The sequence below is a fragment of the Acinonyx jubatus genome, chromosome D4 (assembly GCF_027475565.1).
Source record: "Acinonyx jubatus isolate Ajub_Pintada_27869175 chromosome D4, VMU_Ajub_asm_v1.0, whole genome shotgun sequence".
In the NCBI taxonomy this organism is placed as follows: Eukaryota; Metazoa; Chordata; class Mammalia; order Carnivora; family Felidae; genus Acinonyx; species Acinonyx jubatus.
Genome location: NC_069391.1, coordinates 65,296,645 through 65,323,932, shown reverse-complemented (window position 1 = coordinate 65,323,932; position 27,288 = coordinate 65,296,645). Strand labels below are relative to the sequence as shown.

General features: G+C 48.0%; 1 protein-coding gene across 8 annotated transcripts in view; it reads left to right on the top strand.

Annotated features, from left to right (window-relative positions):
- The window catches only part of DAPK1 (death associated protein kinase 1), a 186,814-nt gene that overhangs the window by 82,133 nt on the left and 77,393 nt on the right, over positions 1-27,288 (top strand). For all 8 annotated transcript variants that reach the window (XM_053205185.1, XM_027048169.2, XM_027048168.2 and 5 more), the window contains one exon: positions 16,684-16,905. In XM_053205185.1, the coding sequence (XP_053061160.1) occupies positions 16,684-16,905 (222 nt within the window). The remainder of the gene's footprint in view (positions 1-16,683; positions 16,906-27,288) is intronic.

Below are 27,288 nucleotides of genomic sequence, written 5' to 3'. Positions count from 1 at the left end.
TTTGAGCTTCCTGAATAATGTGCGCTGTTTTATTGTATTCATACAAGGTCATGAGTCTTGCCTTCCCATTTTCCATTCTTTAGAAATCTGACCTCATGGGCTTTGCAGATTGCATTGATTTCTCAAGGGCCAGTTACAGATTGCTTAATGACTATGGAAAATTCTTATTTAAAAAATATTTAGGTTGTGCTTCAGTTTGCCCACTTACCTAAAGTTATGGCATAAGGCATCTGCTTATGCAAAGCACTTAGCCCTGAGGAGACCTTAGCTCCAAGGAGCCCGGGAGAATTCCCTTAGGTATCAGTAGCCCATATGAAGACTATAATATACCTTTGGTTTTCAAATGAGTGTACAAGATCAAATACACTGATTGTCCCCTTGACGAGCTTCTGAGGCAGGTGGGCAACTCCTAGGGGGCCTATCGGGACCTAGCACATGGCTGGAGCCTGGTGAATGCTGGAGAAAAGTGAATGCACAGGGACTGCCCAGAGCTAGAATGTTCTTAAAACAAACAATGGACATCTTTTGTGATACTTCTAGTTACTGGAGCAACTGTTCAACCACATCCAGAGGTTCAGTGGAAATAAATGTTTCCATAGGTAGGTAGTCAGCATATGGTTTTAGGGTGACAGATAAGGCGATTGAGTCAACCGGCACAGCCGACCCTTGTACAACACAGGTGTGAACTGTGTTGGTCCATTTATGCGTGAGCTTCCCCCCCCACCCCAATAAATACAATGCAGTACTAGAAATATATTGCCTCTTCCTGATGATTTTCTGAGTACCATTTTCTTTTCCCTAGCTTACTTTAAGAATCCCGTATATGATATCCCAAACGTGTGAATCAACTGTGTGTAAGGCTTCTGGTCAACAGTAGGCTATTGATAGTTACGTTTTGGGGGAGTCGAAGTTAATACTTAGATTTTCAGCTCTGTGGGGGTTGGGTTGCTGTGCCAATTCCTGTGTTATTCAAGGGTCAACTGTATTAATTCAGAAATTTTTTCGAATGCACCATAGTAGGTTCTGGGATGTTAATTTTCATAAAGAATCGTATGCACAAATATGATATGAACATTTTTTTAAAGCTCATCTATTGGTAGAGTGCAGTGTAGGTAAGCCCAGTGTAACTTCTAGAAGTGCATCTGGTAAGCCCAGTGTAACTTCTTTGTGGTTCCAAACAAAGTAACTGGTGATAGAGCTCTCATAAATGCCTAATGACTCCTGATTAGCTGGAAACATGGGTTCTTTTTTTGTGCCATTCACTTGCCTATTAAGCAGAAAATAAGCTTCAAATCGTATGTATTGGCCTTTTACAGCTTTTTAGCCAGCACCAACTCCCTCCCAGAGCTCACTGATGCCATGATGCCACCCAAGCTTTAGCGGAGACGGGCAGCCCTCACTTCTGGAGTTGATCTAGAAGCCCCAGAGTGGCTAGAAGCCACTTCTGGAGTTGGGCTAGAAGCTCCAGCACCTAGAGTGGAAATCCTAAACTAGTGGCCCGGGGTGGTGCGCCTACCTTAGGGCCTTAGGGAATCATGAATGCGTTAGATTGTTTGTTGCTCCAGGCCGTAGCCCTTGTTTTCTTTGGGCCTCATTACCTGCCTGGGAATTGTGGTTGGATCTTTAAACTGTTTTCATGGGAATGCAGATAGGCACAAGCTGGTGAGACCATGCAGCCTCCCTCAGGGGAGGCTCTGCAGAGTCAGAGGCCATGGGTGTGGGGAGGGGAGCAGGGACCCGCAGCCCCCCATGCCACAGGCAGCTAAGGAAGGACTTCCCACCACACCTCAACAGAGGTCTTTGCAGAGGTCAGCCCCCCTTCAGTTCTGCAATACCTCCCTCCCCTGCCTGCCAGAAATTTGTGTTTTCGTAAGACAGAGCTCCCCCTGAATTCAGATTCCACATTTTCTTAGGAAGTGACACCTCCCCCCGGCCCCCCCCGCCCCAACACACACACACACACACACACACACACACACACACACACAGAAAGGTGAATGGGTTTGCAATCCCTGCTTCAGGAGGTATCACTTTCATACCTCCTACACGCGAGGTGTGTTCATTTTCTGTAGTGTTTGACCTAAGACCTGGTTAGTGTCACCTGCGCCTCAGAAACGCCACTTCCTGGGAGAAGTGACGTCATCTGTGTGTTGGGTCTCCTGGCCGTGGGATTCACAGCCCTCCCCTGCCTCTGATAATAAGCTTCGTGCTTGCTCGGGTCCGATCACAGGGGTGAGGTCAGCCCACGTGGCAGGCTTCCAGGGTGTTCTGCTTCCCCTGAGGGGAGACTCAGACTTCCCGGGAGCTCTGGTTTCTCCTTAACTTATCATCTTTCAGTTTTATCTTCGTGGCTGTCTCTTCAGGTAACTCCAGCAGTGACTTTCCCCGCCAGCCTCTCCTTGCTGGCCTGAAGTGACCCCCTCAGTGCCTGTTTTCTCCTCTCCCTAGACTTCCCCTGTGAGGTGAGGCCCCACCTGATTCAGAGCCAAGGTGATGGATCTGTAGGCATCACGGGAAAGGACTTGGCCAAGAGCGCTGTGGAAAGGATTCCTCTCGGCCGGGCTGAGAGCCAGACAACTGCTAAGTGCCTCTTAGAGACCTGGGTCCGGGACTCTTGCAGGCCCTGGGAAGAAACACCATGAAGAAGCCACTATCCTCCACTGTAGTCAGTCTCCTGAGCCAGACAGGCCTGTGTCCAGGACAGGCCAAGCACATCGGTCCTCAGGCTGTGCCGAAAGCCACATGATGCCAAGCTTATTTTAATCTCTTCCAAGGTCACTCAAGTCCATATTCCTCAATATAGACCTGGCTTTTGGGGATAAGGCGGAGCTAATTCTTCTGATGACAAAGCATGGCGGAGGGAGGGGGTCCAGACCTGCCCGTGACGTGCTCCCCTCGGCAGCACGTCTACCAGACCTGTCCGTGAAAGCACACAGGCAGATAGAACTTCTACCTAAGCTGAGAAGGAAGATGTGCAAACATCCAGACATCTTTGTGAAGTGTCTCACATGCTCCAGAACCGGGCAGAGTCCATGTCTGGGAGGATTATCACAGTTTCTGGAAGCTTCGTTGAATCTATGCAACTGGGTGCCATGGTTGTACAATTACAACCTGTGCCCATTAGACTCGGCTCAACTTTACTTTTCATGTTACCTTTGGCTGGCTTTCCCCATCTTGAATCTCCACATGAATCAAACTGACTTTCTTCTTCGGTCACGGGAGAAGGGACTTCAGCTCAGCTCCTGTATTTCTTCTCTTTCCCCGTAAAGTTATGTGAACCTACTGCTCTCTTTTTCAGCTCTTTCCCCCTGAGAGGAGCTTGCTGCCTGGAGGACAGATCGTACCTTATGACCCAGTTCACTTTAGCCCAGAAGCTGAATAGGGATGATATGACAAAGTCAGGGTGAACAAACACTGGGATTGATCCCAGGGGAAGCATGCCGAAGTCAGAATGAGCAAATAAGGGACTGACCCCTCTGAGTCTCAGCGGGGCACCCAAACCCCCACTGTGGTTTGAACACACTCTGGGGGCGGGAAGCCCACGTCTGCAGTCACCTGTCGAGGTCACCATTGATTAAATGGGAGGCCTGATCCTGGCCTGGCATGACACCCTTTCCTTATAAGGGCCTTGTACTCTCCAGAATACTGGACTCGAAGGGCAATCCTGGTCCCACTGTGGGACTTAACTATATTTGGAGCAAATGTTTGGAGTTTTGTTGTTTGTTTTATTTGTCTGGTGAAGGTTCTCTTTAGATTGTATCAGATGGCACTGTCCTGATACTTGTTTTCTTCCTTCCTTTCCCTTCGGCTTAAAAAAACAAAAAACAAACACCAAGCACATGTCTGTGTCCAGCCCTGAGTTTGGTAGCCCGGGTGGTGCTGAATGGATTAGGTGGCGTTCTCCCTCAGCCCTCAGCTAGAGCGGGGCCCCCACTCATTCTACACACCTCCGTCCATCATACAGAGCACTCGCAACCCTGTTATATGGAGATGTCCTGTTCGTCACTGTGAGGTACAAATTCCAAAAGTCACAGACCGTATCTGAATCAGGCAAGATGACGTATGGCCACAAGTGACAGTAACCAAAGGAAGGGCCCCCAGGACAAGATGGCAGCGTTGCTTCTAGGCGCGTGTAAATCAAGGGCCCACGAGGCTGCTGAGGACTCACTCTAAGAGGTTTTCAGGGTCAGGGCTCCTTCTCGTCATTGCCACACCCTTATGGTGGTGGCTCCCATGGTCCAAAGTGGAGTAGGGTCAGGAGTTGTCCTATAAACCCACCGGCAAATAGTACTGCACTCTGCCTCGGGGCCTCTACCCTCCACAGCTCCCCTGCCAGCTCTCAGTTCCTATCAAAACTACCCAACCCAATGGACCACCTGAAAGAACAGAAAAATTCGTCTCAAACGGTACTGGGCCTGTGTCAGGACTGAGACCATCGTGCATTTGCCTGTCTCCTCTAAGCTGCCAGACCAACAGCCTGAAGGAGGCAGAGGAACAGCCACCCCAAAGCAGTGGGCGGCTTCCTCACCCTGGCCTGACTTAGTGGGCCCCCACCCTTCTGAGGGTCTGAACGCTCCCAGTGCCATCTCTGCACGTAGCTCTGCCTGGCACCGAGGAGGAAGCGGCCTGACCGGGGCCACGCCTTAGGAAATAACCTCAGAGTGTGGCTCTGTGTTGAAAATTAAAGGGAAACTGTGCATACAGAGTCCAGTCCCAGCTCTGATGAAGAAACTAACTGGGAGAGAAGACTAAAGCAAACTTTCCAAAGAAAACGCGACTTCAAAATGCTCCATGACAAAAAACAAGCAAGGGGTGCCTGGGTGGCTCAGTCCGTTGAGCGTCCGACATCGGCTCAGGTCATGATCTCACAGTTGGTGGGTTCGGGCTCCACGTCGGGCTCTGTGCTGACAGCTCAGAGCCTGGAGCCTGCATCATATTCTGTGTCTCCCTCTCTCTCTCTGCCCCTCCCCCATTCACACTCTGTCTCTCAAAAGCGAATAAACATTAAAAAAAAATTAAAAAACAAAACAAAAACAACAACAAAAACAAACAAAACAATCACAAAAGGGTTTTGTGGTTATTGACCGAAAGCCTCTGAAACGTTGAATGCTGTATACCCCCTCTTGGAGACAGCAGTCAGCTGAGTCTTTTCGTACAGACCTGTGGGACTGTCTTCACACAGTTTTCCCTCACCTGCTTGGCTGTGAAACCCTTTCTCCGAGTAGCATCTCTTGATTTGAGAAACGCTCTTCCAGATGGATCTCAGACCTTCCCTGTCCAGAGAGGTGTCCTAGGGACAAATGGGGTGAGTAAAAACATGCACTGCTGACTTTCTAATCTTCCTTATTTCTGAGTCCTCACCCGCTTGGGGTTGCTAACTCCTTAATTATAAGGAGGCTGCTCGAGCCACCCGATACGCTGGCTTCTTTGACCCACCGGCAGCACCGTGCTGCTAGAAGCCAGATCCTTGGCCACCCTTGCCTTGGGTCCAGGCTTTTGCCGTCTTCTCCTGGGCGTGGGTTTCTCTGTGTGGTCCTGGCTTCCAGGAGGGTGCTCTCCCAAGGGGTCCACTCTCTGCCCTGGGCCTCCTCCCGCTGCATTGCTTTTACATCTCCTGGCCGCCCGTAGGCGTCACCTTGCGTTCTGCATCTCACTCCTGACTCCTGTGTTGCTCTGGTTCCCGGGGCGACATGCTGGTGTTTATGCCCTTGGTAAACTCTGCCCCTCCCCTGTCGGTACCCTGGCAACCTGCGCTGCTTTCTCATTGGCTGGGGGAACCCCGTTCTTCCAATCATGTGCCATTTTGACCGAGCCCCGGTAGCAATGTCAAATAGTTTTTGAGGGGTTGTGTGTTTTTGATCACCCTCACCATCCTCATCAGCAGCATCATCACCAGCTTTGAATTTTTCTAAAAAGTGTTTTGCCTGCCTGTTGTGTGCAGCTTCTCAAAGGGCAGAAAGAGGCAGTTCGGAGTGTGGGCTGCACCCAGAAGCCTTCCAAGGGAATTGAACTTGGTGCGGAAGTATGCGGTCCCCGGATGGGTTAGCTGTCATCATCTGCTGAAATCTGGGCACTGGTGGGCTGGGATGGAAGGGGAGGCTTCCACCGGGCAGGGCAGCGTGCTTTCTCCTCACATGCGCTCATCTCCAGGTGGCGTCACCGTGGGAATTCCCTGGGCACGTGGACATGAGGGAGCGGTGTGTGCACTGAGTCTTGTCGGGTCAGTAGGTTCTGTGTTTCAGGGTGGGGCCTGCGCTCAGCATGGCCTGGGCCTTCTTGTGCCTTCCCATGCCTTCCCGTTAGGCTGGTCTGGGATCCTGGTCACTTGCTGGCCTCTCACCCCCAGTATTGAATCCTTCCTCCACATGGCTTTCCAGGTCATGGGCCAAACCCACCATCCGAAATATTTTATTGGCTGTTCCACCTGTCCGTTGCTGTGTAACAACCCCCCCCCAAAAAAAAAAAAAAAAACGTGGAAGCATAAACCAGCAATTCGCTATGATCTCTCACGCTTCTGTGGCTTGCCTGAGCATTCCTGCTTGGGGTCTCTCATGAGGTTGCACTAAGTGGTGGGGTGGGGCTGGAGCCATCTGAAGACTTTTTTTTTTTAATTTTTTAAAATATTTATTCATTTTTGAGAGACAGAGAAACGGAGCATGATCAGGGGAGGAACAGAGAAAGAGGGAGACACAGAATCTGAAGCAGGCTCCAGGCTCTGAGCTGTCAGCACAGAGCCCGACGCAGGGCTTGAACTCACAAACTGCAAGATCATGACTTCAGCCGAAGTCGGATGCTTACCTGACTGAGCCACCCAGGTGCCCTACCATCTGAAGACTCAATGAGCCAGATGTTCAATAGCCACTCACTTGGCCAGCCTGTTAAAGCTGCTGTCAGCTCAGAGGGAGCTGTTGATGGGAACACCTCCACGTGGCCTCTCCACACAGCCCGGGCTTCTCCCAGTATCGTGGCGGGGTTCCAAGTGGGAGCACCCAAGAGTGTGTGCTCTGAGAACCAGGAAGAAGTCCCAGAATCATTTCTCCTGCATTCTATTGGTCAAACAAGGCTCAGATTCCAGGGAACAAGGATGAGAATCCACCTCATGATAGGGAGAGACAAGGTCACACTGCGGGAGAGCACGTGAGCTGGAAGGCCATCTTCGGCCATGTTTGACCGAGGCCATGTTCGCAAAGGGTGGTTTGCTTCCTACTGCTTTGCCACAGACAAAAACTTCAGCATCAAAGCAAAGCCACAAGGTCCTTTGGGGGCCAAAGGGAACAAATCAAATAGGCCTCATCCAGAATGGTTGAGTCCTAAACAGGAGAAAAAAGGCGTAGAGATTTAGTACTTAGATTGCACAGTTGTTGCATAGAAAAATGCCAAGAAGAAATTTGGTGCTGCTTTTCAGCTGCTGAAACAATGCCTTCTGGGCTCCTTTGAGAAGTATGAAGCTGAGACATCTTGTTACTTTTCATCCTTTACACCAGCACGATGTGGTTCGAGAACCCAGCTTACACTCACATGCATGGCCTCATTTTGTGTTGTCATTACCCTCACATAGATGGGGAAACTGAGGCTCAGAGAGGTCACTGCTTTCCCACGGTGTTGGCAAAGTTAGGGCTGGCATTGTTGTATCCTGGGCATGGCCCAGTTTGTGGGGCCTGCCCACTTCTCCACCATTGCCTCATCTCTCAGAAATACGAAGCAGGCTCTTTCCTGCCTCCCTGACTCAGCTCCTGTTTTCTCCTCCTGGACACTGTTCCTCCACACATGCTTTCTTCACCCCTTGGCTGGCGCTCAACCTTCAGGACACAGCCTGGGCCTCCTGACCTCACACTCTCCCCTGGGGTGGTTCAGAGTGGCCACGTCCTTTTTTATGGCCCTTCCCGTATTCTGGTGTTACGTGCTTGTCTCTCCCATTAGTCTGTAAACGCTTTGGGGTCTTTTCTCCTGCCATAAATGTTAACTCATCCTTGAAAAATAATTTCTGTCACCTCATCTCTTATTTAAGACCTGTGATTCCAGTGTTCAGGCAGGATTCAAGCCACTACCACTCTCTCAATACAGCTCTTCAAGAAAAACAAATGACCCATAAGCCAGCACTAAAATTGTGCTGAGGTTGATACATGAACTGAAAAGTAGAAAATATTTTGCCTTAATTAGAAACCTTGTTGCAGGGGCGCCTGGGTGGCTCAGTCAGTTAAGCATCCAACTTCAGCTCAGGTCGTGATCTCATAGTTTGTGGGTTTGAGCCCCGTGTCAGGCCCTGTGCTGACAGCTCGGAGCGTGGAGCCTGCTTCGGATTCTGTGTCTCCCTCTCTCTGCCCCGCCCCCCCTGGCCCCCCCCCCCCCCCCCGCTACTGGCACTCTGTCTTCCTCTCTCAAAAATAAATAAACATTAAAAAAAAGAAAGAGAGAAAAAAGAAATCTTATTGCAAAGATTTGGTAGGAGGGAGAGATGGAGCTTATCATCCGTTGTATTGAAACCAGATCTATTTACAGCATTAATAGAGGGAATTCACAGCAATAGTTACCATAAAGAATGTTTTAAATAACATATACTGGGAAGAAACATATTTAAAATCAAAGAAAAATTTGTATGCTGGTTTAGCCACTGTATTTTTTTTTCAAATATTTATTTATCTTTGAGAGAGAGTGCGCACAGGAGTGAGGGAGAGGCAGAGAGAGAGAGAGAGGGAGAGAGAGAATCTCAAGAGGCTCCCGGTCAGTGCAGAGCTCCATGTGGGGCTCAGTCCCAGAAACTGTGAGTTCATGACCTGAGTCGAGATCAAGAGTTGGTTGCTGACCTAACTAAGCCACCCAGGTGCCCCTGTTTTAGCCACTTAAAAAAAAAAGTCTGCGCCCCCCTTCCCAGGTGGGAACTTGTTCTAATGTGGTATCTAGATCAAGGTCAACAAGGAAAATGTTAGATCCTGGGCTAGGTGCCCAGTTTGTGGGGAGAGAACACATCGTCACGTGGGGCCGGGTTGCTCTTTCTCCATTCTGAATGTGACGCTTCTGTCATTGTACATTGATGTCATCTTTCCCCAAGTGAGCAAAACTCCCACGGACAAATGAATTTGCAAATCAAACCCGACTCAATTAAACAAAGTTCACCAGCTTTATTTTTAATGCACTACATGGACCTATCAGAACCCACCTGCTTCACAAATGTGTGCCTGCCATCCTTGTGTGCTGACCTTGAGAACCTTCTGTGGTTCTTGCTAATTGTTAGTATAGTGCTTCTGAAGCACACACACAAACACGAGTTGCTTTCTATTGCAGAGAACTTCAGAGCATGTTAAAATAGTGGTTTTCATTGGTTAAAACACTTAATGAGTTTTCAGTGGGGAGGAGAAGGCCACACTCCCCAAACGTATTTAACCACAATCCTCCTTTCTTGTGCCTCCCGTTCCCAGAGCCCTTTCCTAGAATGATTTCTAGACCTGTCTGTAACTTCACAGGGGGGTGGCCTGTCTTTCAAACAAAATGGACACAAGCCCAGGGCAGCAGCGAGGTTCAGGGGATAGAGTGTTGGAGGCAAACACGCTTGGGATTCACCTCTCAAGTGTGGCACTTACTTGCTTGAAAGATTTGAGGGGAGTAGAAAAAAAATCGCTCTAAGGCTTGGTTCTTTCCTTGACGGAAGAGTTGATGATGATATGACTCTCATAGGGTTGTGATAATGAATAAGGTAATTATGTGTAAAGCTCCTTGCATAGAATTCTGGTTGTAGTTCTTCGAGTGACTACAAGGTGATTCGATTAGATATACCAGTGAGTCAAAGACATTAGATGTCAAGTTGTTCTTTCTGAAGTTTTGCTCCTTTTATTCAAAGTTGTCTCCTTTTAATAAAATCTGTGATTATTTTTGAATCAAAAAATTTTTTTTAGTATCAAACTCTTTAAAGTAGGGATGTGTCTCATTGGTTTTGTATAGTCTGGCCATTGGTAGTTAATACATGTTTATTACATTTAATTGAAAGTGTTTATGTCAAAATGAATTTGGATGGCTGTTCTGTTATTAGGTGACAGAGAATATTAGTATATTTTTATTTTATCCATTTGTTTATTTATTTATTTATTTTGGGAGAGAGAGAGAGCATGCATGGGGGGGAGAGGAGCAGAGGGAGGAGAGAGAGAGAGAGAGAGAGAGAGAGAGAGAGAGAGAGAGAATCCTAAGCAGGTTCCACACTTAACACAGAGCCTGACACGAGGTTCAATCTCACAACCCTGGGATCATGATATGAGTAAAAATCAAGAGTTGGATGCTCAACTGACTAAACCACCCAGGCACCCCAATACATTTTTTAAAAACAACATCCAGTCGGATTCTCATTATTTGCGGTGTAGTGATATTTTGCGACTTTACCACAATCACTGAATTAGCGAATACTGACCCATTTGTTCTAGAGAAAATACAGGGTTAAGTTTCTGTGAGCCTCTGGTCATAGCATTTCTGTCATCAGATCAGTGCACAACCTTGTTTTCCATGTGTTTCTGCTAAAGGGACTTCTGTAATATGTATTGTTGATTCATTAACATTGGACTCATGGCCAACAGCGCTGATACTCCTGCCCAAACAAAGCTTATCTATGTGGCACATGTTTTCTCCGTAAGGCCATCACAGCCTCTGTGCCTGTGAACAGTGGACTTCACACTTCGGGGCTGATTTTAAATAGCGATATCACCAACAATAAGCAGAAATGCAAAGACATGGCACTAAACAGACCGTTAAGAGGACATGTGTACATGGTACAGAAGCTGAGACGGAAGGCGGAATGTCCCCTTGATCTGCCTCAGCTGGGAATGTTCACGTCGGGCACCTCAGATCCACAAATGACCGTGAACGCACTGCCAAGTGTTGATTATGCAGTTATGCGTGCATTTTAGCAAGTAGGTGAATTTGCAAATATGGATCCCGCTAAAAGCGAGGATCAACCCGTATTCTGTTTTGTCAATTTAAATGTGCAGGTACGCACTGATTTTCTACCACCCACTGACCATCGCTGCAGCCGTCTGTGGGGCTGTCAGTCACGGAGGAGCCTTCGGGGTTTGTAACAGGAGGGAAGCTGGAGCTCAGGCCATGGACCCCCACACCCACCCCCGACGGGCGACGCAGGTGGCCTTGCTCCTTTGTGTGCATTTACTTTCCTCCCTGCCCAGAGCTCACCCCGGCAGCTGTTATCAGGTTGTTTCTCTGGGATCCCATGATTGAGAAGCCCTGGCCCAAAAAAGCCCAAATGAGTCCTTTTTTTCAGTTGTTTTATTGGGGGAGGGGGATTGGAGAAGAGAAACTGTCCCCCCCCCCCCCCCCCCCCGCCCAGAGTGGGTGTGGCAGCTGGTGTGCTGCCCTGCTGAGGGCTGCCACAGCCCTCAGGCCAGCTGCCCAGGAAGGAGAGAGGTCAGGAGCAGCCGTTAACTGCCAGTCCAGTTCGAATTAGTCCTCATGAAGCAAATTACAGTGTTTAGAAAAGAATTTCTTCTCCGAGAGGTCTGGCTTCCGTTTGCTCCCTGCCGGAGGAGATCTGTGAAAGCTCCGGGCACGAGTTACCGAGCACACACTAAGGCGCAGTAGCCTCGCGTGGGCCTCCTGCCTGCCCTCGCTCAGCTGTGACTCAGTTTCCCAGGCTGCTGTGGGCAGCAGCTCGCCCTCCACGTGGGGCGGGGGTGGGGACAGCAGGGATGCTGTGTTTGGAGGATGAAGCCAGGTGCCAGGTTTGCCCATAGTTTTACACACTTAAACACAGTACGGCCCTGTTGTGCTGTTCATTTTCTTTTTAGGGCTCTCTTCCCTCAGCAGTTTTGAGAGGCGATACTTTGTCGTGTTTGTTTCTTTTGTTTTTTAAAACATACATTTTCATGGTGAATTGCAAATCATTAAAATAGGGAACACTGCCTCAGCCCAGAGGGTAAGAAGGTTGAGCTTTCAGAGAGAAGCCTGGAGATTGGGGGTGGGGGTGGCCCTCAGAGCCACGTAAGCCAGGACCAGGGCCGGCCAGACCATGCCTACTTCCCCAATGTGTCCTCTTGTCACAGATGAACAAAGCCGGACACTGGGTAAAGTGGAAAGGACCAATTTTAATCAGTAACGTACTGTCACAAAAGGGAAGGGTCCAGTGTGACGTGCACAAACTTTGGTTTGTGCAGAGGTGACTGACTGGGTGTTTTAAAGGGAGAATGAGGGGTTGGAGAGGGGGTGAGCAGGGGCTCAGGACAGTCAGGGCAGTGAAAACTTACAAATAGCTGAAGGGGGGTTGATCCATGTGAAACCCCTCCCCCCCCCCCCCAAACCAACGCTGGAGACCGGAGCCCTATCGTCAGATGTCCTCTGGAAGAAATGGTCAGTTCTTTTGGAAGCCTTGCGTTTTCTCCGGCAGGCACTTTAAGGGGGGGGCTAGAGTCATCTCAGGGATGCAGCCTTGAGTATGTTAATGTTTGTTCAAGTCTTTATAGGCCAAGCTGGGGGTGTCACTGAGCAGAGGGCTTAGAGGAGCCTGGCTAGCGTTTGGTCAAGGAGAGAATGTTTCACCTCTGAGAGGGTCTCGGGCTAGCCAAGGCACCATGAGAGGTGATACTTTGAAGGCAGCACCAGTGACACTTTGGGCTTTTAAGCACAAACCGTAAGCCCATGACAGTAGCACCAGTTGTCGAAGGTTAATAATAGAAAACAGTTATTGAAGACTTAATACTGCCAGGCGCTGTTCTTAATTTTTTTTTTTAATGTTTATGTATTTTTGAGAGAGAGCGAGAGAGAGACAGAGCATGAGTGGAGGGGCAGAGAGAGAGGGAGACACAGAATCTGAAGCAGGCTCCAGGCTCTGAGCTGTCAGCACAGAGCCCGATGCAGGGCTCAAATCCATGAACTGGGAGATCATGACCTGAACCAAAGTTGTACATTTAACCAAATGAGCCACTGAGGCTCCCTGATAGTGTTCTTAAAAAAAATTTTTTTTAATGTTTTTATTTATTTTTGAGAGAGAGAGAGAGAGAGAGAGAGAGCATGAGTGGGAGAGGGGCAGAGAGAGGGAGACACAGAATCCGAAGCAGGCTCCAGGCTCTGAGCTGTCAGCACAGAGCCCGACGCGGGGCTCGAACCCACGGACTGTGAGATCATGACCTGAGCCGAAGTTAGATGCTTAACTGACTGAGCCACCCAGGCACCCCTGCCAGGCACTGTTCTAACCACTTTCCATGATCTATAGGCTCATTTAATCCTTCCTTTCCACCCAACAACCCTCCCAGATAGGCGCTATTATTCTACCCAGTTGGCAGATAAGGACACTGAGGCAGAGAGTGTTAAGTCAGATGTAAGCCCACAGTTAATACAACTAGTAGTTGGGGAACCAGCTCAGACAGGCAGCCTGTGCTCCCAGCCCCACACAATTCTGCCGAATTATAGGCAAGCGTCTTCAGGTAATGCCTCGGGTTTTTAGGATTCTAGACTCAGAGGTCAAGAGCAGCACATAAGCATCCTGCGTGAACTCCTGGAGGAGCTCTGCATCCCCTGCCTCGGGGGACGAGATGTCTGCCAGACAGGCCTCTGTTCTCATGGAATTGCCCTCTTGGGAAGGGTGGAAATGGGCAAGAAACAGGCAGAAAGCATCAGAGGTGCTCCGTGGACTCAGGTGCAGGAGAAATCACCATTCGGAGCATGGTGGGAGTGGGTGGGGGCAAAGGTTGGGTAGTTGGAGATAAATAGGAAAAGTGTCTTTAAAGAGATAGCATTGAGATGAGTCTAGAAGAGTGGTCCTCAAAATTAGTTCACACCCTCTCAACCACCTGCAGCCAAGGTTAGTCAGGACACTGGCCGCGGCCGTGGGCACTAAAATCACATCTTCTCTTGGGTGGGGGTCCTTTCCCACCCTCTGGCCTTTATCTCTGCCTGCTTTCCCCTCAGGGGACCCAGAAGTGTGAGTGAGGGATCAATTGTCCCGTGAGGGAGTAGGTTCCAGATATGTCGCTGCAGATGGGGGCAGCGCGGTCAGCTTAGGCCTGTTCACACACTCCTGGCCTTGACGTGAGGATTTCTGAGTGCCTCACCTTGGCCCAGTCACTAGCGTGGGCGGGCCTTGATGTTTTCACCTTCCCATAGTTAAAAGGGGAAAGGTCGGGGCGCCTGGGTGGCTCAGTTGGTTAAGCGGCCAACTTCGGCTCAGGTGATGATCTCGGTTTGTGAGTTCGAGCCCTGCGTCAGGCTCTGTGAGTTCAGAGCCTGGAGCCTACTTCAAATTCTCTGTCGCCCCCTCTCTCTACCTCTTCCCTGCTGGCACTCTGTGTCTGTCTCTCAATAATAAATAAACGTTAAAAGAAAGTTTTTTTTTTTTTAAAAAGGGGAAAAGGTCACCATGAACATTTGGCACTAAAAACACATTTGGAATAGTCTTTGAATTTAGGCTCGCATTTAAGTTCTTTGTGGCTTGCCTGGCTTTTTGGTTTTGTTTTTTAAAGCACCATGATTCAGACCAATGAGTCCACCTTGAATCTTGACCGCCCCTGAGAAAAGTCGCAGTGACCGTGTGAGAGGCACGCACAGGCCCAGCCCCAGGAAGCACGAGCTGCCTGTGGGTTGGAGGTCCTGGGTTGGGCCAGGGCACTGTCCCGCCCTGCATCCGGGGACCTCTTCGGGGGTACTCGGTTGGGAGAGGGGTGTTTTATAGTCAAGCTGTTTTGTTGGTTTTTTTTTTTTTTTTCCTCATAAGTCCCATCTCTGCTGCTCACCTCCACCCTCCAAGAGAGAGAGGCCCAATTCTTTACTCTTCAGAAAACCCAGAAAATGTTGTAATAAAGTCATAATAGATCCCATGGCTCTTTAGGGTCGTGAGTTTACAGGCAGTTGGTGCTAGCTCTCTGGTGTGATTTATTCTTCAGCCTCTCTGCTCTTCTGCTGCGGGGGGAGAGAGAGTATTAATAACCTGTCATGCAAAAATTTGGCAGTGGTATAAAAATAATCCTTTACTACGTGTTTTCCTTCGCTGACCTCTGCTGCTAAAGTAAATGAGTAACGTAAAGTGTCCCTTCTTTACCATTGAAATGTTACTGTTAATTTGATTTTCTCTCTCTCTTTTGTCTTCATGTGAGAATAAAGCTAGTGAAAAGTAACTGTGACAGTTTTCTACATATCAATTCACCAGCACCTGCCAAGAAATACACAGATCCTGTCATGGGTGGGCTCTGGGGAAGAAGTGTGGGTGCCAGCTTTGACACGGGAAGGGGTTTTGTGTTGTGTTGTGTGTGCGTATTGTGTTTGTGTTACTTTCAGGGTAGCTTACTTACCTCTCAAGACTTTACCTGCTTATGTGTTTATTTTATTATTTTATGTTAAGTTCTGTTATTGTACTCTTTTTTTATGTTTTTCTTTTTTTTAATGTTTATTTGTTTGAGAGAGAGAGACGGGGGAGAGGAGGGGAGGGGCAGAGAGAGAGGGAGACACAGAATCTGAAGCAGGCACCAGGCTCCAGGCTTTGAGCTGTCAGCACAAAGCCTGACACGGGGCTTGAACTCACGAACTGAGAGATCATGACCTGAATCAAAGTTGGACGCTTAACCGACTGAGCCACCCAGGCGCCCCTGTTATTGCACTCTTTTATATATAGGCAGGAGGCTCTGGTTACATGCTGTGGCATAGGATATATCGATAGGATGCTTTCCTCTGCAAGAAATTGAAAACCCAGATCAAACTGGCATTAGCAGTAAAGAGAATTTATTGGCTTCTGTTACTGAAAAATCCAGGGGCAGATGGCTTTCAGGGTAGGGTTGATCCAGCCATTTCACAGTGTTACCACAAATCTGGTTTCTTTTCTTCTACTGGCTCTGCCTCTGCAATGGTTGGCTTTAAACCAAGAGTGGACCTCCTCCTGAAGTCCTGAGATGGCTGGAAGTGGCTTTTGGGGTCATATAGTTAAGTGTTAACATCCAGAAGAGAGTCTCAGAAAAGGTCTTTGTCTCTGCATCCTCCAAAAGGTCTTACTTAGGTCGTGTGCCTGTCAGTGGAGTCAGGAAGATATAGTACACTGATTGGCTTAACCTCAGTCACCCTATGCATATCTATATATGGGGGTAGAGTCAGCTTCCCCAGAAGTGCAGGGTCCCTAGTTATAGATATTTTTGGGAAAGGAGGGAAGTGTGTGATGCTGGAAAAGCCACCAACAAATGTTAAGTATATATGGCTTATCAATCCCTGAAGTGTGAACAAATACATAGCTTTCATTGTTGTTGTTCTGGATGTTTCAACTGATAAATACTGGTCCTAGAAATATGTCATTGAAAGCAGGGCCCTATGTATTTTTCTCTCAGTTCCCCCGTCTTGATCCCTTGTTTTCGTAGCCATACAGGAGAAGGCTTGTCAGAAGGAGGTCAGGTCGGGGAGCTCCTTCCTGCTATCCCAGAATCTGAAACGGGAGGGAGGGAGGAAGCACAGAAAAGCACATTATTAACCCATTCAATAAAATATAGTTCAAGAAAAGAATTTGTATTGCTTGCAACTTTATTCATAAAGAAACAGGTTCAATGAAACCAAAATGTCATAAGAAATATGCCTGCTTAATTTGTTAATTTCCCACACTGTGGACTTTCCTCCTCGCAGTTCCACAGCCCCTCCTCCCCCGTGCCACATCCTTGCTCAAATCCTCTCCTTTCCAGTGAGCAATAAAGAAATGACCTGTAACCTCTCCTCCTCTGTCTCCAGTGGGCAGTTTGCAGTCGTGAAGAAATGCCGGGAGAAAAGCACTGGTCTGCAATATGCCGCCAAGTTTATCAAGAAGAGGAGGACGAAATCCAGCCGGCGGGGCGTGAGCCGCGAGGACATCGAGCGGGAGGTCAGCATCCTGAAAGAGATCCAGCACCCCAACGTCATCACCCTCCATGAGGTTTATGAGAATAAGACGGACGTCATCCTCATTTTAGAACTGTGAGTGCCGCCTTCGTGGCTGTGGCTGGGCCAAGGAGGCATGGGGTGGGGATCAGAGTGGGTCGAGGTCAGCCCTTGGCGTCCCTGCAGCTGGACAGCTCGGGGGCGAGCGCTGAGCCTCAGGAAATAACTCCGCTTTGCCTAGTTCGAGAACAAGCGTGAACCGCCTGCCCTGAGGCCTGGCTGCGGTTTCCTAGAATGACGCTGAAGAGCAGCTGCCGTGAATGTGGTCCTGCCCGACTTGCAAAGAGGCCCCCAAATCTTGGGGCTCCTCTTCCTGTGTCATGAGGCCATCCGTCTGCTGAGTTTTATGATAAACTTTAAGCTTATGTTCTTTTTCTCCTCTCGCTGTTCCTCTGCCTTCCCTCTGTTTTTCTACTTCTCTTCCACCTCCCTTGATTTTAACCCCCCACCGCCATTTTCAGCTGTTGGAATCGTCAACACTGATTGTATAAAAGGGTAAAATTGAGCCGGAGGTGATTATAGGACTTGTTTTTAAAGCATTTTGCTTATTTTCTTAGGCAGGCCCTGCCTGTAGGATGTTATTGTGGGAAACTGATCTCAGCCTGTTGTTCTGTGTTGTATCTGTCTGTTCCCAGGCCCCTGCTTGAGGGCCCCACTCCTCTCCTGCTGAAGAGACAGGCTGGAGGAGGCAGGGGTGGGGGGTAGGAAGCTCCCTAAGAGAGCCTGGCTGGGAATGCCTCTGATGTCTCTGGGCTGCTCCCATGGAGGTGAGGGCAGGAGCCATGGATGGAGCAGAAGACAAAGGGACAAACAGTCCTGGGTGGTTCTCCGTGATGCCAGGTTCCACTCGTTTCCTGGGTCCTCCCGAATTCACATCTGCCCTGGGCCAGCCAAACAGCTCCCCCTGTTTGCAGACCAGTTAGGGCTAGGAGGCGATTTCTAGACCAGAAGGGATGGAAGGAAAGAGGTTTATGGAGGGCCCAGCCTAGCCCTGAGGGCATCATACTCTAGGCTCCCTGGGCTTTGCCATCAGAGGGGCCTGGGGCTGCCCACAGATTCTCATCTGTCTCTGGTGTAGGGGCACTGTATTTTAGTGGGTCTGAGCAGCAACCTTCTTAACTAGAAATTGGGGTTAATAATAGCTATCTCAGCAGGGTCTTGAGGAAATATGAGAGTTAAGAATTTGACAATACTTAGCACAGTGAGCCGTGAACATGTTTCCTTCCTTCTGTTCAAACAGAAGATCCCAACCTCTGCCCTAGAGACATTTGGGGCTGGATAATTCTGTTTCAGGGGCTTGCCCTGTGCATTGTAAGGTGTTTAGCCGCATCTCTGGCATCTGCCCAGTAGATGCCAGTAGCACCCTGCCCACTGTCTGTGACAACTAAACCCACCTGCGCACAATGCCACATGTCTCCTAGGGGACAAAATATCCCCCTTCTCTCCATGGAAAACTCCTGCTTTAAGGAAGAGCAGGGCCTTAAGAACATAGGGGATTAAGGGGCCCTGCTGGGGACAGCAGAGAAAAGAGAGGAGTCAGAGTGTAATCCTCGCTGCAGTTTCATGTGGTGACTCTCGAGAACCAGATGGAACTGAGATCAAAATCCAGGCCAGTCCTTGACCATCCATAAGCCTGCATTTCCTCTCTTTAGGCTGTTGTAAGAGACCATGAATACAAAATTCCTGGGGGGAAAAAAACATTACAAATCACAGCTGTTTTGCCTTTTCAGAGAATTCCAAGGTTGTATGCAGTGACTCAGGAATGTGTCTTATCTTCTCTATACACTGAACTGTTGGCTGCTGGCTGAACCCTTCTGGCTCCCACCTGCCCGTGCACATTCTGGATTCAGCTTGACCCCATCCCGTAGACATTTCCCGTTAGGCATTTATCCTATGCATAAATTGGGTGATATATAGGTTTTTTTTGTTTTTTTTGTTTTTTTTACCATTTGATTTTCACAATTTAAAAAATCTCGTAACGGTAAATTTGATGTCGGGGGAGGGTTGTGGAAGTTAACACATGTTTAGATTTGTGTAACCACCACCCAAATCAGGATTCAACACAGTCCCATTACCCCGCAGTCTTCCTTGTCTTACTCCTATAGAGTCACACACACCTTCCGCCCCCCTACCTCCTGGCCACCGCTGAGCTGTTCTGTCTTCTCAAACGTGTCCCATAAATAGAATTGGACAATATTCAGTCTTTTGAGACTTCTTTCACTCAGCACATTACTTTTCAGTTTCATACATGGGTGCTTTGCTCTCTTTTACTGCTGAGTGGTATTCTGCGTGGATGCTTGTCTGTCCATTTACCCCCGGAAAAACATTTGGGTTGTTGCTGGTATTTGGTGATGGTGAACAGAGCTGCTATAAAAATTCACTTGCAAGCTGCTGTACGAACTTAAGTTTTCATTTCTTTTGGGTAAATACCCACGAGCCGTGAGTGGGATTGCTGTGTCACACATAACTGCGTGTTTAACTTTCTAAGAAAGTGCTGAGCTGTTTCCTGAAGCAGCTGCACCGGATAGCAGTCCCTTCAGCAAAGGATGGGAGTCCCAGTTGCTCTGCCCGCACTGGCAAGTGTCAGTGACTTTTATGTGTCAGTTGGGGTGTCGGGAGACATTTGATCCAGTATAATTCTGGGTTGTGTCTGTGAGGGTGGTGCTGGATAAGATTACCATTTGAATCTGTAGACTGAATGAAACCAGTTGCCTTCTCCTGGGTGGGTGGGCCTCATCCAATCAGTTGAGGGCCTCAATAGAACTAAATGGAACCTTACCCTGAGTAAGAGGGCATTCCTTGGAGCCTAGGACATTGGCTTTTTCCTGCCTTAGGAGTGGATTGAACCATTGGCTGTCCTGGGTCCCTAGCTGGGTCCCGTCCACTCACCCTGCAGATCTGAAGACTTGTCAGTCTCCATGATTATGTGAGCCAATTCCTTAGAACGAATCCCTTCTCTCTCCATGTACTCATATGTGTCTCCTACTGGTTTTGTTTCTCTGGAGAACCCTGACTGACACAGTCAGAGGGAAAGTGTAACCCATGTTTAAGTATCACAAGCCTGCCCCATTTGTATATGTACTTTGCTGTGAAGAAGTATTTTAATTTTTAATAGATTCTTCAAAACATTAGGTCCGCCCGGAAGACACAGCCATCTTTGTCTTTGAGGAAATTATCGTTGTTCTAAATTCTAATAACTTTAAGGGAAGATTAGCCATCAGTGACATATTACAGCCCCTCTTTTCTTTCTTAAGAATGCTGAGGTATAGGGTGGCTTAGGAGAGAATCAACTTTAAGAATTTGTGAGAAAAGAGCCGTGTGACATGATAGTGGCTACTTGGCTGAATCTTCTGCTTCAATAGTCTTTCGGTGAATGTATTTATCCGATTGATTGCTTTGGGATGATCTCCCAGGTAAGTAGCCCTTCCGTTCAGGCTTTCTGTGAAGCTTGCTCCCTCCTTGAAAACTTGTCCCTGACTCCACTTGTATGTGTGAGTTGTCACTTGCAAACTCCAGGCCCATCTGTACAGCTGGGGTGAAGAGACCCCAAACCACCACTCAGTTCCCCTTTTCGCAAACTGCCTCCCATGACCTGGGTGAGGTACAGAAATGGCATCTTTTCTGTCCTTTGTAAAGAAACTATTTGGTGTCTGTGTCAAAGGCAAAGTTGTCAAATCCTAGCCCAGGATCTGCTCTTAAACAATTTTGTAAGCCATGGGACGCCTGGGTGGCTGATTCGATTGAGTTTTGGCTCAGGTCATGATCCCAGCGTCATAGGATTGAGCCCCACATCGGGCTCCATCCACACTGAGAGCGGAGCCTACTTGAGATTCTCTCTCTCTCTCTCTCTCTCTCTCTCTCTCTCTTTGTCTCTCTCTCTCTCTCTCTCTCCCTGTCTCCCTCTCCCCCTCTGCCACTCCCCCTCTAAAATGTGTGTGTGTGTGTGTGTGTTTGTATATATATAAAAGAATTTTATAAGCCTTGAAAGTAGCTTTAAATAATAGCTTCTCCAGTTGTTTTACTGGGGAAGAATCATTTGTTTCATAGCTGATCTGCTCAGCACAGCAGGCACACAAAGGCGTTAAGTGATGTCTCATCTAGGTTTCATGTCCTCTGTGTCCCACTGTCCCCTAATGAAGCCATGCCAATACGAAACTCTCTTCTTACTGTGCTGTTACTCACCCTGCATTGTTGCATGGGCAAGCCACTTTAAAACTTTGATCATCAGTGTTTGAGTCACTTCATAACTTCTGTTACCTGGTAGAAAGGGAAGCTAAGCTCTCAAAACTTAAAGTCAGTGCTGATCAGAGCCACCAGCTTCTAGAATTTCATTCCTAAACTTGCCGCTTAGAAACAGCTAAGTATTTCAGGCTGTGGATGGTGATGCATTTTTCTCCCTAACTCTCCTCTGGCCAGATATGGTTCAAGCCCAATCGCAGAGGCCAGGGAGGGGGGATATGTGAGCAGGTATCATGTGCATGGAGCCTCGCGGTTGGTCAGGCATCGGGAATAGTGGGGACTGTGACTCAGCCAGAACCCTGATGCCTCACCTCTGTGGGCAGCCACCAATCAGTTGATTGTTGCCACGTGGAATGTTGGATCTTGTGTTGCCAAATCTTGCAACTTTTTTTCCAAGAAAAGTCTGTAACCTAGGCTTTTAATGTTGGCAGCTCACAGTAGTCATAACAAACAAAAATAAAACCTGTCTGAGGGCCACATGTGACCTATGACCTGAGACTCCAGTCTGTTTTATCACAGCAGTATTAGTTGGTCACCACTGTGGGGGAAGCAGTGTGTGATAGGTATAGTCAGAGGCAGCCCAGAAAGGCAAGATGCACACTTGGTGTCATCGAACGTCACACGCAAAATCATTGAAAATGATTTATTTTAAAAATTTTTTTAAATGTTTATTTATTTGAGAGAGAGAGACAAAGATGGAGACAGAGACAGAGCATGAGCAGGGGAGGAGCAGAGAGAGAGGGAGACACAGAATCCGAAGCAGGCCCCAGGCTCTGAGCTGTCAGCACAGAGCCTGATGCGGGGCTCAAACTCACGAACTGTGAGATCATGACCTGAACTGAAGCCGGATGGCTAACCAACCGAGCCACCAGGAGCCTCGAAAATGATTTTTTAAAAAATGGGCAATGTGGTTTAACACAGTGGTTCTGAAACCTCAGCGTGCATCAGAATCTTCTGGAAAGCCTGTTAAAATATACGTTTTTTGGGTGTACTTCCAGAGTTTCTGATTTAGTGGCTCTGAAAATTGTCATTTTAAACAAATTCCCAGGTGATGCTGATTCTGCTGGTTGGTGGTCATCTTTTGAGAAGCTGTTTCAGGTTGAATCGTGAAATGTTGAAATCCTAACCCCCAGTACCTCAAAATGTGATCTTATTTGGAAACAGGTCTGTACAGATGTATTTAGTTAAGATGAGGTCATTTTGCAGTAAGGTGCGTCCCTCATGTATGACGTACGGTGACTGGTACTGTTATAAGAAGGAGGCCGTGTGAACACAGAAACTGGAGTATTGGAATGAGCCTTCGGGAGGAACGGAGTCCACCGATGCCCTGATTTTGGACTTCTGGCCGTCAGAACCTCGGCAAGGCAATAAGAGTCTGTTGTTTTAAACCACTCATTATGTGTACTTTGTTAAGGCAGCCCCAGCAACTAATACAGAAGGGCTGGTTGAACAGAAAATGGTAATTCCTAGACTGGGAGCCCACTCACATGCTAGTCTAAAGTTCTGTAAGCTAGTCAAAACCAGAACACAACGCCTAATTACTGTGGTGGCTCCATCGGGCACCTGAGCCACGATGGGATGCATCAGTCTTACTCTCTGCAGAAGGCCTGGGCAGAGGAGGTGATAAGGGTCTAACTCAAGGCAGGGGCAGACGTCATCCCATCCCCGCCTGCTCTGGGGTAGTCATCCTGGTAGCTTTGAATCACCTTTCTGGAAGTTACCAAGAAGATTTATGAAGTGAAAATGCTGACACTGCCATGTAAGTATCAGTGGATTGTAGCAGAAAGTAAACCAGTTTGGGTTTTCCAGCCTTAATTTTTTCTCCTTATCTGTTTTGTTTGGAACTTAAAGAGGAGCTTGAAATCAGCTAGCTAGCGTGTTCACTTTCTCTCTCTCTTTTTGTGATAGGAAATTCAGTTTAATTAGTACATTAAATATTAGTGCCTATATACATTGTTATATATTTCTTTTAATTTAGAAATTTAAATTTTATTTATTTTTATTGTAACAAAAACACATGAAATGGACCACCTTGGCCATTTTTAGGCACGCAGTAATGTTAATTGTGTGCACCTTGTTGTACAGTAGATCTCCAGAATTTTTTTCTCTTGCAAAACTGAAACCCTATGCTTTTGGAATAATAGCTCCCCTGATTAGCTTACTTTTTGACTTTGGCCAGGTTAATAATTGCTGGGATTCAGCATGCCCGTTGCAAACAGCCCCTGAGTTATAGTCAAACCTTTGTGCAATATTAGATTACTTTAGGCAGGATCACTGTTAAGTTGGCTCCCTCTCTCTTTCACCACCAAGCCAAGATGAATTTTTTTCATTGTACACCAGCACAGGGTATGCAGATGAGCTCACGCCACACTGACGTCAGCTCAAGCCTAGAAGAATCACAAGAGCTTTTCAAGAAAAAAAAACGCAGTGGTTGGAGTGACGGTCTCAAGATACCTTCAAAGGGGCAAAGTTGTATCAAGCTGAATGAGTTGTAGGGATGTAGGCGATGCTGGTAGGTGAGGCGTATCTGATGCTGGAGACCTGTCAGCCCCCAAGCCTCACCCCTGCCTGTCCCCCCCGCCCCCTGCTCTCTGCTCCACTCCTCTCCTGGTCCTCGCAAGACACAAAAGCACACTCAGATTGCTTCAGTGCTATTTTTTTTCCCTAGCTACATTTGTTCCTTCTTTTTGAGCTTGTGCCAGCTCTTCTGACTTTTTGAACTTTTGGTTTTATTCAGAAAGGTAATTTCAAGATCTGTTCTGGTTTACAGTTTTGGCACCTTGCTTCTCAGGTATCTGCTATTAGGCAAGAGCGGAGAACCGAAGTGCATTTGGCAGCGGCTTCCCCTTTCACAACAGAACTAAATCACACAAAATTGGTTATTTTCCCGTTCAGGCACTCTCTTGAGAGACAAAACCCTGAGTGTTATGTCTTCCCCCACACCCTCGCTTCTTGCCAGTTCAGTCGAAAAGCATTTCCTTACTGTTTATTCAGTGGGCATGTTCACTCACTTATGTGGATTATTTGGTTGCTGGATGGTCTTAGAAAACTTGGGAAAATGGCAATGATTGAAACAAACCAGATGTGGCATCTGAACTCATAGATCGTGGGTTTTTTTGTTTTTTTGTTTTTTGTTTTTTAACCAGATATGCATTGTCTCAATATCTGGCTTGGTGTTCCCTGTGCTGTCTACATGAGTTGTTGGTATTTGCAATCTTTCTTACCTCCAAGAAGGACCTGTGGTTGCCGTGGTCTGGTGAACGGGTACCATTGCTGCCTGCCAGCCGGCCTTCGGGACATCCGTGGCTCCAGTGACAGGCGATTCTTGAGCCCCTCCCCAGGGACCGCAGACTACTTTAGGACACTTTGGGGTAATCCAAATCCCTGGGAACCGTTCACGCTTCCTCTTGGAAGCCATGTCGCAATATCTCTTTATTCTTCCTGTCTTGGTCACCCACTGTCCTAACCAACACTTAGGGAGGATATGACAGGAGAATTCTGTTGGATTGTGGCTTAACTGGCCCTTCAGATGTTCTGATTTCCTCTCTTGCCCCATTCCCTCTTCTTGCTGCCCCAGTTTCTTTTATGCATGGCTTGGCCATCCCAGTCACAGGTCCCGGTCTCCCTGTACTGCTTGGCTTCCCCTCTGCATCCAGAGCCCAGGTCCCTCCCAGGTCAGGGGCTGCCATTTTGGTGCTCCAGGCTCGGCCCAGACCTGCCATCTGGCTTTCCTCCATGCTGATCCTGTGGTGCCCACATCGAGGCACAGTGCATTCAGGTTTCTGGGAGCGTGGTTGGTGGGATGGTGGTTCAGCTTGGAGACAGGAGCCTGGGGGGACTCACCCCCAAAAGAGAGAGCACCCAGACCCCAGGACGTGGGTGGGATTCCCTTCTTAGGCCAGTGTCTAAGGCAGGTCAGTAGGAACCACTCCCGACCAACCATCCTCCAGTCTCTTAGAACCTCCCTTCTGCCTCACATCATTGCAAAATGTTGCTTAAAAGTGAATGGAACACTTCTAAGGCAGCCTTCTATTGCTTTTTTTCTCCTAATTTGTGTTTCGAAGTAACTGAATATTACCTGACCTTCCCATGTTTGCCCCACCCCTTTTCCTTCCATGTGTGTCACTTGTTTGTCACTGTAATGCAGGTGAGGGATGCCAGGCTAGCAGGGTGGCAGTCAGTATTTGCATGTTCCGTGTGCTCAGAGGCCACTTGCATCTCTGGTCTGTGAACCAGCACAGTTACCAGGTATGGCCGCAACGCCACCCGAGTGCCGTGTTGACAAAGTCAGCTGTCAGACATGGGCTCAAAGACCCTTCCCTTGGTGACAGCAGCGTCAGTGATTTTAATCGCCTGATATGCTGAGGGGGAAATCGAAGTAGAAATTGGTTGTTTCGGAAACAGGGGGTAGCATGTTCACTTCTCCCGAGGTACTTCAGTTTGCTGAGGATCTTCGCAAACTGTCTTGAGAAAGAGGATGTAGGTGAAGGACGAGACAGGCTTTTCGTGGAGAAGGGAGGGAAGCTGCACTTCATCTGACTCTCCGGGTTAGCCACCGTGGGGCCCCTGCCTTCCATACGTCATGTCATTTAATATTTGGGTGCAACTCCAGGGTATGGTCACCACCCTGCAGGTTCAGAAAGCTGGCCCAGTGTCTCCGGATATAGGAGCCGGGGATTCTGATTCTCAGACAGTAGCTTTTGGGGGAGGGGATTTTTTTGTTTGCATCCTGAAATTCTGCTAAGCCCATGTAGGATTTAACCTACAAGGCCCATTGCCCATCTCTTATAAAAAAAAAAATTTAATGTTTATTTATTTTTGAGTGGGGGGAGAGAGAGAGAGAGAGAGAGCGAGAGAGAGAGAGAAAGTGGGGGAGGGGCAGAGAATCAGCTCAGAGCCTGGCCTGGGGCTTGAACTCGTGAACCGTGAGATCATGACCTGAGCTGAAGTCAGGTGCTTAACTGACAGAGCCACCCAGGCGCCCCCTCCCCCTTGCCCATCTTTTAAACGCTGCTGTCTTTGGAGGTTGTGAGGGAGGCAAATGAAATAAAGAAGACCCCCTTGGAGCACCGAGGACTCTCCAAGCCTACCCCACTCACTGTCCTCCTCATCTGGGGCTTGGCCAGTCATCTCTGGCCAGGGCAGGCCAGTTACCCCCCAGGGCACCAATTCTCATCTTCTGTGAATCTAGAGCTGTATTTGCTCCTCTTTAATTTCCAAACAGTAATTTATCAACTTTTGGAAGTGAACTTGGACTTTCAGGACCTTTCTGTTTCTCTGCTGCTTCTCCAGCAGCCATGTTGTTCCTCCCCCTGATTTCTTAGCATTTCTGTGATGCTAGGAGAGGGCAGAGCACGTTCTACTGTAGCTATGGGAATGGTGAAGTTCAGGAGGTAGGATGGCGTTGTGACGGCTTTGGTATTATAGCTCCACGTGCATTTTCTCCCCACCCTCAATATGTTTCTTTGAGGGCAAGACCGTGACCTGCTCTGGCGCCCACAGAACTTAACACTGTGGTCCAGTAAATGTGTGGAGAGTCCAAATAGAGCGAGAAGAATATCATGATGTAAGGGATGGGTCATGTGTGTCTCAAGAACAGTTGACCATTGATGTAGACGTTTTTTCTTTGTGAGTTGCTGATCTACTTGCTTGGGCTTCAGGAAACATACTCTTGACTAAGTCTTCTAGAGGGTAAGGAATAAAAGCTTGAATACAATAGCCAAAAGAGTAGAAACAACCCGATGTGTATCTCCTGATGAATGGATAAACAAAATGTGGTCTGTTTGTATGATGGACTGTTACTTGGCCATAAAAAAAAGAATAAGGTGCAAATACATGGCACAACATGGACGGATGAACCTTGAAAGTGTTGTGTTAAGTGAAAGAAGCCAGTCTCAAAAGACTGTATATCATATGATTGGATTTATATGAAATGTCCAGAATAGGCAAATCTGTAGAGACAGAGAGTAGATTCGTGCTTGCCTAGGCCAGATGAGGTACTAGTGGTGGCTACTGTTGGGCACAAGGTTTCTTTTGGGGTGATGAAAATATTCTAAAATTAGATTGTGGTGATGGTTGCACACCTCTGTGAGTGCACTAAAAACCATTGTACTGTACACTTTAAAAGAGTCACTTGTTTGGTACATGAGTTATAGCTCAATAAAACTTTAGAAAATATCT